Source organism: Barbatula barbatula, assembly GCF_947034865.1.
Source record: "Barbatula barbatula genome assembly, chromosome: 20".
NCBI classification, from domain to species: Eukaryota; Metazoa; Chordata; class Actinopteri; order Cypriniformes; family Nemacheilidae; genus Barbatula; species Barbatula barbatula.
In genome coordinates, this window is record NC_136783.1 from 2,477,622 (window position 1) to 2,491,464 (window position 13,843).

The 13,843-nt window shown below is 39.8% G+C and overlaps 1 protein-coding gene across 10 annotated transcripts in view; it reads left to right on the forward strand.

Annotated features, from left to right (window-relative positions):
• The first annotated feature begins 3,749 nt into the window (after positions 1-3,749).
• The window catches only part of znf740a (zinc finger protein 740a), a 38,116-nt gene continuing 28,022 nt past the window's right edge, over positions 3,750-13,843 (forward strand). For 9 of the 10 annotated variants that reach the window (XM_079483419.1, XM_079483420.1, XM_079483414.1 and 6 more), the window contains exons 1-4: positions 3,750-3,865; positions 6,351-6,509; positions 6,628-6,819; positions 7,889-8,035. In XM_079483419.1, the coding sequence (XP_079339545.1) occupies positions 6,465-6,509; positions 6,628-6,819; positions 7,889-8,035 (384 nt within the window). In that variant the 5' untranslated portion in view covers positions 3,750-3,865; positions 6,351-6,464. Of the gene's footprint in view, positions 3,866-6,350; positions 6,510-6,627; positions 7,810-7,888; positions 8,036-13,843 lie in introns of all 10 variants that reach the window. The other variant, XM_079483422.1, reaches the window with a different exon arrangement.

Sequence of the window (13,843 nt, forward strand, 5' to 3'; positions counted from 1 at the left end):
ACAGACAAGAACTAACAAAACATTGTGAACAACAACACTGGAAAACAGGCGATCATAATCAATGGGTTGGGGTGGGGCAATAATGTCGACTGGATCAAATGCTGCTGGACAGGACTGGACGACGACTGGAATGCCGGCTGCTGGGCGGCTGGGCAGGAGTGGACGCCGGTTGGACTGCTGGCTGCGGAAACGGAACGGACGCCGGTGGCTGGGTAGGACTGGACACCTGCGGCTGGGCAGAAGGCAGCGACCCCTTCTCAGCTTCTTCTTCTTGGACCGGCCCCCTCGACGTGTGGCTGGCTGCCAAGAAGCGATAGGGAGCCAGGTTAGCTCCGTACAGGAGGAGTCGGACGGGGAGTCCCACGACTCCTTTCGTCCACGCCTACCACAGAGGCTGGTGGAAGGTGGGGAGGCTGCAAGGGGTAAGGCAGACGGTGCGGCAATGCCCACAACCCCGAAGTGAAGGCGCAACTGAAGAGCACCGCTAGTTCCGCTGCCCCAAGGAGCATCTCCTCTGCAGCCTCCAGGAACTTGTCGACAAACCTCATGAGGTCGGAGTTGCATCCATAGCTGCCTGCTGGATTCAGTTATGGCTCATTTATGTCAGGGTTTGGGTGGACAGGAAGAGAACACAGATGCAGGCAGCGGTCAAGGGGTAAACAAACAAGACTTTAATAAATAAACAAAAACCCACGATGGGGTAACAGGGACTGGACTTATGATAAAACGGAACAAAACAAAACACTGCAGGGAAGGTAAACAAGGAAACGAGAGGGGCAGGACCAAAGACGAGACCAGAGAGAACGCATTATATTGTGACCAACAATAATATGTTTCTCTCCACTCAAAACATGTGGGACTGTCATGACCCTGCCACAAGACTAGAACATCATGACAAGGTGAGGCAGGATCATGACAGGGACGTACTCGTCACTTCCCAGAAACGTTTTTGGTACCTAGCTGCGACGAATATGGTCCGTTCCATATACCGTATGTCTTCAGGAGGTAATGATCTTCCAATGTTACATCTTCACGACGAATATGGGACTCACAAAGTTACGTCATTGGAACGTTCTTTGGTACCTCGTGGAAGCGAATATGGTTCGGTTCATGTACGTTATCCAAACGTAACTGTGTTAGCTGGGCGTTATTTTGATGAATTTTAATTAGAAAATTATTGTTGATTGTTTTAGACTATAATCAAGTAATTCAAGCGCAGATGAGTAAACATGTCAATCATGTGTCTGACAAGAAGTCAGCCCTGTAAATTATTATTTTATTATCATTGGCGTGTTAAATTTGAACTTTTTCACAACAGTTACACACGTTGTCTCATTTCCGTAATGGGAAGAAATGGTCAAATGTCCGGGTGCATTATAATGACATACCAAAGTACAGTCTGTTGTCTGTTTTGGATGTTTTAATCATGTTTACGAGCCATCTGAAATTAAAAGCTTCCCTCTTTGATCGTGGCAAATGTTCAGCCTTAAGGTTTAAAATCAATCAAAATGCTTTTTACTGAATGTTATTTTAGGAGACAAATATACTCTATTACACTGAGATACACTGACGACTATATGCTTGGGGAAAAGAGAGGTTTTAGACCTAAAACGACCTGAAATATCTACGTGCATAAAATAAACGTCATACTATAATGGAAAATGTCTCTGTGATCATGCCTCATGTAGTGCAAAGGTTCACTTTGCTTTTTATAATATTTGGTGATGTTCCTTAAAACCGATAGCCTGAAGTGCTTCTCCTTTTTGGTTGTCGACATATGCCGAAGTGTTTAAATAATTACTCAGTTTGTTGATTGTAATACTATGTGCATCCTGAAGCGAAACCTATGGCTCGGGATGTAACAGCCTGGCTGAGATTTTAGCAGAAGGACATCATCGACCCGTATGCATATACCCCTTTGAGCCCCATTCGAATCAGTAGGATCGCGTGAACTAAAGCTAAGTTTTAAAACCAATTGAAGCAGTGGTTTGGTCTACGTGATACGAAGTTATAAGCCATATCCCCACTAGAAATAATTTGTTACATTTATATAGAACTTTTCCGGATACTCAAAACACTTTACATGGAAGGGGTAAACCACCACCAATGTGCAGCATCCACCTGGATGATGCGACGGCAGCCATATTGCGCCAGCACGCCCACCAGACAGCAGCTTATTGGTGAAGAGGAGACAGTGTTAAAAAGCCCTTATGGGGGGCATATAAGTACATATGGGGATGAATGGGATGCCATGATGATGTATAGAGGCAAATGGGCGTATTCATAACTTCATTGAAGAGTTAAATGTGCTGCCCTCATCATTCCCTGAGGATGGCAGCCCTCTTGTACTCTTTGGACACTTCAGCACCCACTTCGTGAATCAATAAATGTGGGAGAAAGGGAGAGAAAATGTATACTACAAATATAATTGTTTTAGATGATAAGAGATAAGAACTCCTGGCCAGCCTTGTAAAAATCAGGCTGGGGACACTGCCAGCTATTTTGAAGTGCAGCGGGTCCTTGATAAAACTGCACAAATGTTCATTGTTAATTATTATAGTTATAGTTATACTATAGTTAGCTATCAATGTCTATAACAGGCACAACTTGCACACACAAGTGTTATTAGTGACGAGCATCAGAGTTTGATTTTAACCATTTATTTCAATGTGATTTACTGTACATCTGTGACATGGCCTTAGTCTGTCAAAATCAAACTAAATCTAAATAAAAAAATATACTTTCACAGGATATTCTTGACATTTTGTTGGTTGCCCTGCTGAAAAAATAATAGAACCCTGCCCAAGACACAAGAGATGCAGATGAGGATCAATAAAACACACAGAAAAATATGTGGTTCATAATGGTATTTTTAATGGAAACCACTAGAATTGATGTAATACTATTTTTAGCAGGGTGGGTTTACGTAGAAATAGTAGATCAAAAATAAATGACTTTATAGCTGGCTTTTCACATGGAACACAAATGTGTATTGAAAATTGCCAGCTGATAAAACCTGTGCTTAGGGATTGTATACATATACCATCCAAGGCTAAATGTAACTCTTTACTGGTTGAGTTAGAAAGTGATTAACAAAACCAGCACGCCCCCAGCTGTCATTGCCTATTGAAATCTTGCTTGTAAGAAATCTTTCAGAATTCTCTATGCATTCGTGAGTGTGGTGGTGCTCATGTTGTCGATGTGGGAAGGGTGAGTAGGCTGTGAGGGAAATATCTGAGTTTACTGCACTACAAAAAAACTAGACTACACCACTGCATTAAAGACTGACTGATTAGTTAAGTTCATTCAAGTCAGATTTTGGACTTTAATTCCAGTTTTTCTAAGAAACTTTTATGAAGCAGTCCACTGAACTACTCTAGCAGTAGCAGGCCAATATGGGCCCTTCTCTGTATTAAAGATTTACCCGATGTGTCAAGTGCTTTGAGATTCTGTGGCTCCCCACCGTGGTTTAAATGCACAAATGTGTAAATAAAATGAATGTCACCGAGTTATTTTGTGGATTGCCCAAATACATTTTGTCCACTGTCCAGTATAGAACTTGTTGGTGTCATGGTGTGATCTTTTTAAAGTTCTTTCTATAGTCGACAGATTTCTGTCTAACATCCAATGTCAAACGTCGAAAAACTTTATATCGTTCTATTTCTTTTCATTCAGCGATGTTTTTATGTATTATCTTTTCGTGGAGCAGCTGTGCTTGTTGCTTAAAGAACCTTTGCTTATTCATGACCAGGCAGCCAGTGACGTTGCAGCCAGTGTGCGCGTTCTCGCGGAGCTGTTCCGGTGGCTTTTCCTGTGTTTGTAAACTGAGCTGAGGTTGATAAAAGCGGAATTGTGCACTGTTAAGGTAAGATCTTTGAGCGATACACGCATCGCTTTAATGTAAATCTCCTTTTGTGTTTTTCTATTCCCCGACTACTGCGATTCGAGGCTCCTTTTAGTGGCCCATGAGTGAGATTTGATCAAAGAAAAGCGTCTGTGCACGAGACACTATTACACATGAACGCGCTTACATTCACAAGCGTTCCGAAAAAAGCAATCTCGACTTCTCCAACATCACCTATCCTATCGTGTGTTTTTAAGCAAAGTTATTATCAGCGCGGTTTAACGTGTTTATAAACGTGTCAGATGAGGTCTGTGTGGGGGTGAACAGCAGCGCGTGCTGAGAAGATTATTACATGTTTGTTATTCTTTCCTGTGTCCATCGTTGAATCTAATGCATGGACATATGTGACTACCTGCCCCGTGGGCATTGTGTAAAATGTGTAGCTTCAGCCCCATGAAAGTGGAAGTGGATTCCTTAGATTTCTGAGACATGCATATGATGCAAGACCAGAATTGGCTGTGTCACGTAATTTACCCCGTTAATACTGACCAGGATCGAGAAGAAAATGATCTTAAGTCTCTGATTTACATGTGCATCCTTGTTTGAGGGGGTTCATGTTGTTCATCTGACACATCTCAACCAGTCTTTTTCAGATGCCTTAAAAAACCAAAACAATCCATCATGCCTAATCTGTGGCCGATTCACCTTTATTTATAGTGGAATACAGTTTGCTTTACAACACCTTGACAGTAATAAACTAAAAGATAACAGGAAATTATGCTCATTTTAAGGCACCCACAAAGTACGTACTGTATAGTAAGAAAATCCGTTCTGGTTTGATCAGTTTTAGATCGGTGAACACTTGCACAGCATTTCCAGTACAGAGCCCACACAAAACAGTAAGACTGATGTGGTCTACATATCTGACATTCTTAACTTTCATTAGAATAATGGCAGACATTTAGCAGTTGATCATTTAGAGATGTAGACTATTGATGCAGTCCTGTCGAACATTTGGTCACAGGTGTGCACATGTAACCATGCCTTTGGACATTTTGAATCAGACTTTTTTTTATAATTGTCAATTCAGAATTACCAGGGTGTGACACTCTCTGTACAGTGCATGTATAATTATTATGCAAGTTGATATTTCTGTCATATTTTTACCAAGGAAATTTGGACCCATTCCTAAACGGATCAATCATAATAACTACTATTAATTGTGTATAATCATTTATAGCTATTAGTGAACAGGCTAGAATGAGCTGTATTCAGGTATAATTATAACAGAATTTCTTTTACAGGTATAATCAGTAAATAAAACACTGAAAAGTCAATAAATATGAAATGCCCATAAGAATGCATTACTAGAAATTGCGAAATTGAGGCGTGACCAATGGCCAACAGGGTCAGCAGTCTGACATAAACAGCAAGGTTTTACGTTTTTCCCAAGGATCATGTGCTCCTATGTTCTCAAATTTAGGAGCACATTATAGGGAGGTGGTGGTGGTCGGTGTATTTGCTATACATGTTAACTCACGGAGCGTGCAGTCGAGTGCGACCATGTGTAAATGCCCTCCCAAATGTTTTGAAGACGTAAACTGTTTGACAAAACTGGACAAGTGAAATTCATCTGATTGTTGAGGCCACATTTGTCAGGGCTTTACTCCTCCAAACGGAGTGCGTGCATTGATGACGTTCACTTTTAACTTTTGCACATAGCACTGGTGCTTCAGAGGTTGAAAGTTTTGCAGCTTCTCAAATATGTTTGTAAAATGAACACATGAGCTGCTCTGAACTTTGCTGGTTCTTGTGTGTTTTGGTCTTGTCATTATTTGTTAATTATAATTTTTTACGTATTGTTATTTTCTTGCCTGTTTATTTCATGCTTTGGATTTATATTATATAACCTTTTCTCAATTGTTCAAAATGCAGCAGGTTTGTGAAAATGTGATATGTGAATGCAAGTGCTGTTGTTTGTTGCTGTTTGCTTGTTAAAATAAATGTGAAAAAAATGTTTGTATTTTTGACTTATTTGTATTTTGCTTAAAAACACTCATGTTGTGAACGAACTTTAGCCATGGCGTCACGTACACAGCTGTTGCTTGTGAAAACAACGATGGCGGCAGCGCGGTGGGTGGAATTGTCTAGATTAAGGGGCGGTAACAACTATAATAAGATCCGGTTTGAACGTCACAACTGCAGCAAAATCTGAACGGCTTGTTTTCCCACATACTTGCAGGGAAGGGCACACCAAAACATACTTACTGGGTTCTATTTTTCACTTTTTCTGGTTTGATAGATGCACCGGGGACACTTAAACACAGAACGATTTGGGTTTTCATGCGATGACTCCTTTAAGATTAATGTGGTTCGGAATTGGTTAAATGTGCTTAGAAAGAAATATGTTAAGTAATTATCAACTTAGCAACAATTTATTTGCTTTTTAAATGTCTCTTGTGCTTGTAGTCATCTTCTAATTCATCTTCTCTCTTTCATCTTGAAGGGAAAAACATCAGTACCAGATGATAAAGGCCGGAAAGACATAGTGTGTGATACCTGGTCTGGACTGACGTCTCATCTACACACCTCACCTGTCTCGCACCCGCTGTCCACAGCCATGTCACACATGCCGGGCAGCTCTGTCCGTGACCATATGAAATGGGTTGGTTTTTATGACAGGACGTTTATCAGTTTCCCATACTGATAGCTGTAATTGATTTCTAAGAAAATTCCAGGATTCAAGTACAATTCAATGTCCTTTTTCTGTCTTGTAATTTAAGGCAGGGCTGTTAGGATGTGAAGCAGTCTTGTCCAGCATGGCTTTGATGCAGGCCAGCTCCATCACTGCTCCCAAGAAGATGATGTCATCGTTGGGTCCAGCCTCAGGTCATGGCTCGGCTCAGCGGGATGTACAGGATCGCGGGATGCAAGGACACATGGTCTTGCCAACGGGCATGTCCTGTTCCCCACTGGTTAGTTGGAAGTTTACCAGAAATATTTATTTAACAGTTATCATGCAGCTTTAATAACCTCCATTTCTTTGTATTTTAGTGCAGCATCATGAATGATTAGATAGTGAAGGTAAAATAAATTACAATGGCTTAGCATCACCTTCACCAAGTTTGATGCCAGTTGCTTAAATTCCCTAGGAGGATTAATTAAAAGTCCAAAATTGCAGACTTGCTGTTGGGCGGAGCCTATGGGTGTCAATATAAAAGTTGCTCGGGTCGATGAGAACTATATACGTACCAAGTTTTGTTTGTGTCCGTTCATGTATGCACAAAGGTTTTTTTTGCAGACCCCCCCTGCGCTCCCGTGTGCCAGCCTTTGCCCAGTCCCAATGGCCGACAACTCTTGGTTGTTTGTGCCAAATGTTTTTTGAGCATGTTAAGGCCTCCAAAATGCCCCGAAACCTTGAGATAAAAAATCATTAGGAACAAAATAGGGCTTCCGCACCTGGGGCCCTAACAAGTGTATACATGCATTTATATGTATGCCGCTTTTGTTCTGACCAAATGAAAACGTAAACGTATACTAAATAAATCACATTAGGGACGTTTTACCTGTTCAAAAGGAAAACCCACCACTGCATCAGTATTTAATCCTTTCAGAGGTTGTAGCCAACTCTCACAATCCCTGTCAATATTAACTCTTGCTTTAGCACAGACTCTGTCTTTGTTTGAACTTCAAAGTGACTGTTGTAAGAATAAACAAACGCTCTTGCAGTACCAAAGCATTCCCAAATTAGAAAAACAAGTAATTTTCTCTCCTTTGTGTTTATGGACATGACGTTATGAGGCAAAGAGGAACTTGCTTTGCTCAATAATTTATTTTTATTCATTACCTAAAAAGGTTATGGATTGGAGCTGTAAGTTATATATTTGTGTTAGCCTTTCTTTCCCTAGATTTCAGGATTGCCTTTGGTCTGCTCAAAACCTAAACAGGTTGAAAACTGTTTGATGGTAAACATTTAAACAACTAATTTACTCAGTGTGTGGTGCCTTGTAGGACTTTTATTTTTTGTATGTTTGTGTCTTATAGCTGCTGCGCAAGGAGGGTGATTTTACTGCTCCCCGACTACTGGATGAGAAGGAAATGCGACCCAGTGATGACATGCACCTAAAGAAAAAGAACAGGAAGTCAGGAACCCCCTGTAAAATGAGAGAGCATGATGGGCGAGCAGGAAAGGTAAATGTTTGGGGGAACAGGGGGCATGTAGAAGTGTTTATTACAATCCTCTGAATGTATTTTCAGTCAGGCAGAGACTTCAATAAGTTTGTGAAAAACATTATTGCTACTGTGTGATGTTCAAAATTGTATGTGTTATATTTCTGTATGTGTGACGTTGGAATAGAGATGTTACGTTGTGAACATGTCAGATCATGATTATAGTGAAAAAAAAATATTTAAATATATTTAACAAATTAACACGCTTTTTTAACATGTTCTGGAAATGTCAAAAAAGTACTGATGTAAAGCACATCTTTATATTGAGTTTACCTGTAAATTAACTTTTGTTGGATTTACATCAAATAGGGGCAAGAGGTCAAAGTTTCCTAGTTCAGATTAAACACAATTTTAAGGGTCCGTTTACACGAGACCGCTTTCAAATGAAAGCGCAAAACAATTTATGCGATTTGCCTGTCTGTTTACACGGAAACGTCGTTTAAGGGGTACACCCAAACACGAAGAAGAAACAACATACAACAATGGCGGATTACATGGGTTTTCTTGTGCTGCGTAATAGTTTGTTAACGCTTCTCCAGCAAAGTGTAGAATTACTACACCAGTGCTATAACCACCAGCAGAGACCTACAGCAAAATCTTAACACACATTCACACCGACGAAGGGTTTTTAAACGGCGCTTTTGGATCAGACCCAGGAGGACGAGTAGATGAAAGGAAAACTTTTGAATGTCCAAACTTTTCGCCATCTTGTTTGTTTGTGCACGCTTCTCTTCACTATGAATGAGGAGAAATGCAGCGCTCCGTATTGTATGGTCTCTTTAGCGATGGAAGTCCGCCTTCCAAAAAACCGTCAATCAATCGTTAGGGACTCTGGTATTTTTTCTTTACAAAGTGATGTCGCCAACTACTGGCGTGGTATGCGTAATACAGTGTTTTAGTCATTTTTGCAGATCTGTGTAAACGCAGATTGTTTTGATAACGTTGTCGTTTGTACGTGAAAAGAAAAACGTTTCCGTTTTTGATCATGTAAACGTGAAAAATTGGATATTCATATAAACACAACACAATTAAGCTAATCATCTGTCTGCATGTGTTGTGAGAAATTGGGTGTACTTTGGGAACATCGCATGGCGCATACTCAAGAACATCAAAGCAAATACTCCGCTCACATTAATGTGTTATATTAGAAAATAAAATTCAGCTAACAATTGTGTGTATGTGAGTTTCTCAGTTTTTTCATCAATCAGTGGTGGCGTTTCATCAAAACCTAGGGTATGGCAAAATTTCCTCAGACCATACAAAAACGAACCACAACGAAACCAAATGATACCACATATATGTAACCACAAAACTTAAAGTAGTAAAAAATAACCCACAGCCAGATGTTGTCATTACCACCACCGACGACTACGTTAATCGACTATGAGACTAAAATATAAACCAACCATTGATCAGATTCAGCAAACAAGATTAAATATAAAACATGTCTTACCTTGTCGCAGGGTTGTTAAGCCTTGATTCTTTTCATTTTTAAGATAATCCTGGCATAGCTAGTGGCAAATCGCGCAAAAACACATAATAAACTGCGACTGCGCTACAATGTCTTTCCGTATAATATCTTTTTTAATTTTTCACAGATAGCGTTTTACATTATAAATGAAATACAATAACAATAGTGTAAATTATTCGATTTATTAAAATTATTAAATGGATGCCAACTAATTGGGAAAATAAAGACCTCCCAGCTACCCCGAACACTTGATTCCAAAACCACTGTTAGGCATTTTGTAAGCAGTTTCTTTACTTTATTGAAAATAAATGCCTGTATATGATCTTAAATGTGGAAAATGCAGACAAACGAGTTTAGCCAAAAAGAGCTTCGAACCAACATTACGGTGATGTCACGTCAAAACTACATATCTTCGGTCTTACCGACGCCTATGCTACATGTACAGATCAGTGTAAAGTAGTTTAATTATCTTTAATGAGTCTCATTATGCACATGTACCTTGTTTTTAACAATGTTTTTTGAACGCTAGGGCCATACGCGAATGCCGCCCCTGAAATCAATAAACCTAAACCAGCAAAGAAGGCAATATAGCAATGTTCTGACACACCAATGAACCTGACCGTGTTAACACGCAGCATAGAGCAAAGAAGAGAAAATAATAATGATTAAAGAAAATCAGCTGACCGGTCGCAATGTTTTCAAGTTAAAAAAAATATGTTATATTTAGCATTTTATATGACGCTATTGGTTACCCTTCCCTTACCTTTATTCTTTATTCATATAAAAATACCCCCAAATCGCATGAAAATAACACAAAACACATATTCTTCAATCGTGCTTTTATTAACTTCTTGTTTTGGTGAAGAAATGTCACTTTAGCTTTATCACGGATGTCCTGAATGAGGAAGTGTACACAGGACGTGTCATGCAGACGTGAAATGATTGACAGCTGTACAGCAAATGATAGAGCTCTGAGGTCTGGGTGATTGTTGCTGATAGGCTGTCCCAATAAGTGGCGCCTGCACAATCCAATCACGTTTGAGAGGGAAAACTAATTGGTGGTTTCCGATATTTTTATTTTTTCCTTTTTAGAAGTAACGGATACTTACGGTTATGGATAGAAATGTAGCGGAGTAAAGAGTACAATATTTGCCTCTCAAATGTACTTGAGTAAAGTCATGAGTACTCCCCAAAAATGATACTCAAGTAAAGTACAGATCCCTCAAAATTGTACTTAAGTACTGTACTCGAGTAAATGTACTCCGTTACTGTCCGGCTCTGATAAATAGGTATGCCTCACGTTAAGTTCTGAATGCCAATACTCCTGACTCCTGATTTACTCTCCTGACATAAATGAACAAAACCCACATTCCATGTTGCTGATCTACGTTATACTCTTGATCACTTTGTTTGATGCTGGACAGGGTTTTTCAAGCCATAACACTGGTACGGTTTAACGGTAATTAAAATTTGAAGCTGTTACACGAACCGCTGGATGTTATTATTACGGTAAACCATTAAACCGGTAATCGTTACATCCCTAAGTTGGAAGCCATTAACTGGGCTGTTCCTGTGTGTTTGTGTATTTGTGGAAGAGGAGATGACCTGGGTTTGATGGGTTTGGCCTCCTTGTCACTTCTGACATGAAACAAAAACAGAACCATGCATAAAAGCTGCTGTGTGACAGGGTGTTCAGTAGGCATGTAACGATTCACTGAACTCGCGATGCGATACGATTCACGATACTGGTTTCACGATATGATTTTATCACGATTTTTTTTGTACAAAATGAGATTTAAGAAAGATAAATGAAAAAGTTTCCTTTTATTATTTTATTCTCACTCAGACAAAATGCTGTACATTTCTTTCTGAAAATAAAAAATATCTTTGTCAATAACAAAACTAAATTGAAATATTAAAACAAATCCCAAATAAAATAAATACAAATAAAATAAATCTTTTCATATAAACAAACTAAGGCTTTGCCGGTGCTCTTTCCTAGCTTAGAATCTTTCTTTTCTTTTTTACATGTTTTTTTTAAGAAATATCAGCATATCCACATTTTCTGGCAGAAGCTGAGATCTCTGCACATTCACAATGTCCCCTGCTGATGAAAAAACCCTTTCACTAGGGACAGAGGTGGCTGGTGTGGAGAGATATGCTTTTGCTATACTGGATAGCAGTGGGTATAGCCTAGCATTCTCTTTCCACCACTTGAGTGGACAGCTATTGAGGGCTCTCGCACTCGTCGCCGCGAGTGGGGCTGCAAATCCGCCGGTCAGTGTGGTTTGGCCCACTAACAGGTTTTTACGTGCAGACGGCGGTGACTGGAGCTTCTCACTGTGGTGACGGTTTGTATGCTGCATCATGTTTGTTGTGCTATTGGTGTATATTAACATCTTCTTGCAGTATCTGCACACAGTTTTTGTTTTGTCCGTTACCACCTCACCTTTTTCATTTTTAGTCTTCGGAAAGCCAAAATGCCGCCACACGTCCGATTTGAATGAGTTTGGGGCATCCTCAATATCAACGTCACCTACACTTGACGCCGCCATTTTTGCTTCTGTTAAAAGCTACAGCTTTTTCGCTGCTATCGCGCCTGTAAAGCGAGGTCAGAATGTAGGCTACTGCTTCAGCGCCCCCTGCTGTTTAAAACGTGTATCGCGATTCTTTTAACATCTCAACCGACACGAATCGTCACATATTTTCATCGATTTTCAATCGGCTTGGAGTGCATCGTTACATCCCTAGTGTTCAGCAAACAAGCTCAAAAACCCTGAACTTAGTTTTCATAAACTACCGAACCGTAAAAGCCAGCCATTAAGCAGACAAAAGTGGAAACAGGCAATAAGACGTGCAGTGTTTCCCCTACCATTACCTAAAGGGGTGCCTCACCCCGCACCCTCCAACAGCACCCCCCGCCCCATATAAAGGTCAAGTTACATTTTTTTTCTTTATAGCACCAGATCACAAGAGAAGTTTTTAGAAGATTTATGGTTACCTTTCCTATAAACCATGTCTATAGCTTGTTCTTTTATTAAACAAATAAATACTACAAATCTCCTCTGCTCTTAATTTTTGACGTAATTTTGTGTTTATTTGTCCGTTTCAGAGTAAGAAAACCTGAAAGAGAACTCTGTTTAGTAGTTTGCATCTCTAAGCGCGCATGTTTAAACATGTTTTCTGCATTAGCCTCACACTGCACAGAACACAAGCAACACAATTTGTTTTGTACCTTAGCTGGGGAAATGTGTGTATTCTGCAGGCTATTGATTTCCTTCCACTTTATCATCAATAGAATTAAATAAGCACCTTACACCCGCACATATTACGTCTTTGTGGGGCGAGGTCACTGATAGAAAAGCGCATGGCTGAAGGTAGGGAGACGAAATGGAGTTCTATCAACTCTGAAATGTCCATGTACGCGTTTGGTACCTTTCCATTCAGTTCTGGTGTTCCTGGTTCATGTGTGCACTTCAGCAGTCTTAGGCCAACCCCAAATACTCTCATTAGTTGAGGCGCATTGTGACGCCATTCCCCAGCCAGTACCGATCAACATCCCACCCTCTCTATGACCCATGGTTTGTCTCTAAGTTTCAGAGCCAGTGAGCAACAGACTTTTGAAAAATAAAATAATACTTCACATTATTATTTAATGCACGATAAAATAATTGTCTGTGTTAATTAATTAATACATTAACGTTATAATAACAACTTTCCCAGCCCTAGTAAGGATTCATTTTTAAAGATTAACCATTGTAAAGCACAGAGCCTATTTTGGGGGATTTTCCAAAAGTCAATGGGAAACATGCATAGGCTTTCAGTGGAGGGAACCAGTATGGCGTTAACTTCCGGGTTTGCCTACCAAAATACGTCATCCCAGCTGCTTCCTTTGTGAAATTGTAATCCTTTCAAATGAATTAAACCATAGGGACACATACAAGTAGTGTCATGTCATTGGCCCATGTATATATGTATGAAAAACCTAACAAAAAACATTGTTATAATCTTACATTTTGTTTTTGTAAGGGTTCACTTCCATTTGACAACATTTCTTCTTAATCCAAAAATTCTTGATTCAATTCACATGCGAGCAAACTGTTCTGGTTATCTTGTGGTTATGCATTAGGATGGATAGACAACAAAGATGTCCTTATGTTATTTTATCATTTTGAACACTGCGCTCCACTGTTCCGATTAAAGCCTGACTCTTTGAGATGTTTGCTAAACACATCTTCTCTATTTTTACCACTCTGAATGAACCCAGAGTGAATGGGGACTTTTTATATGGACTGTTT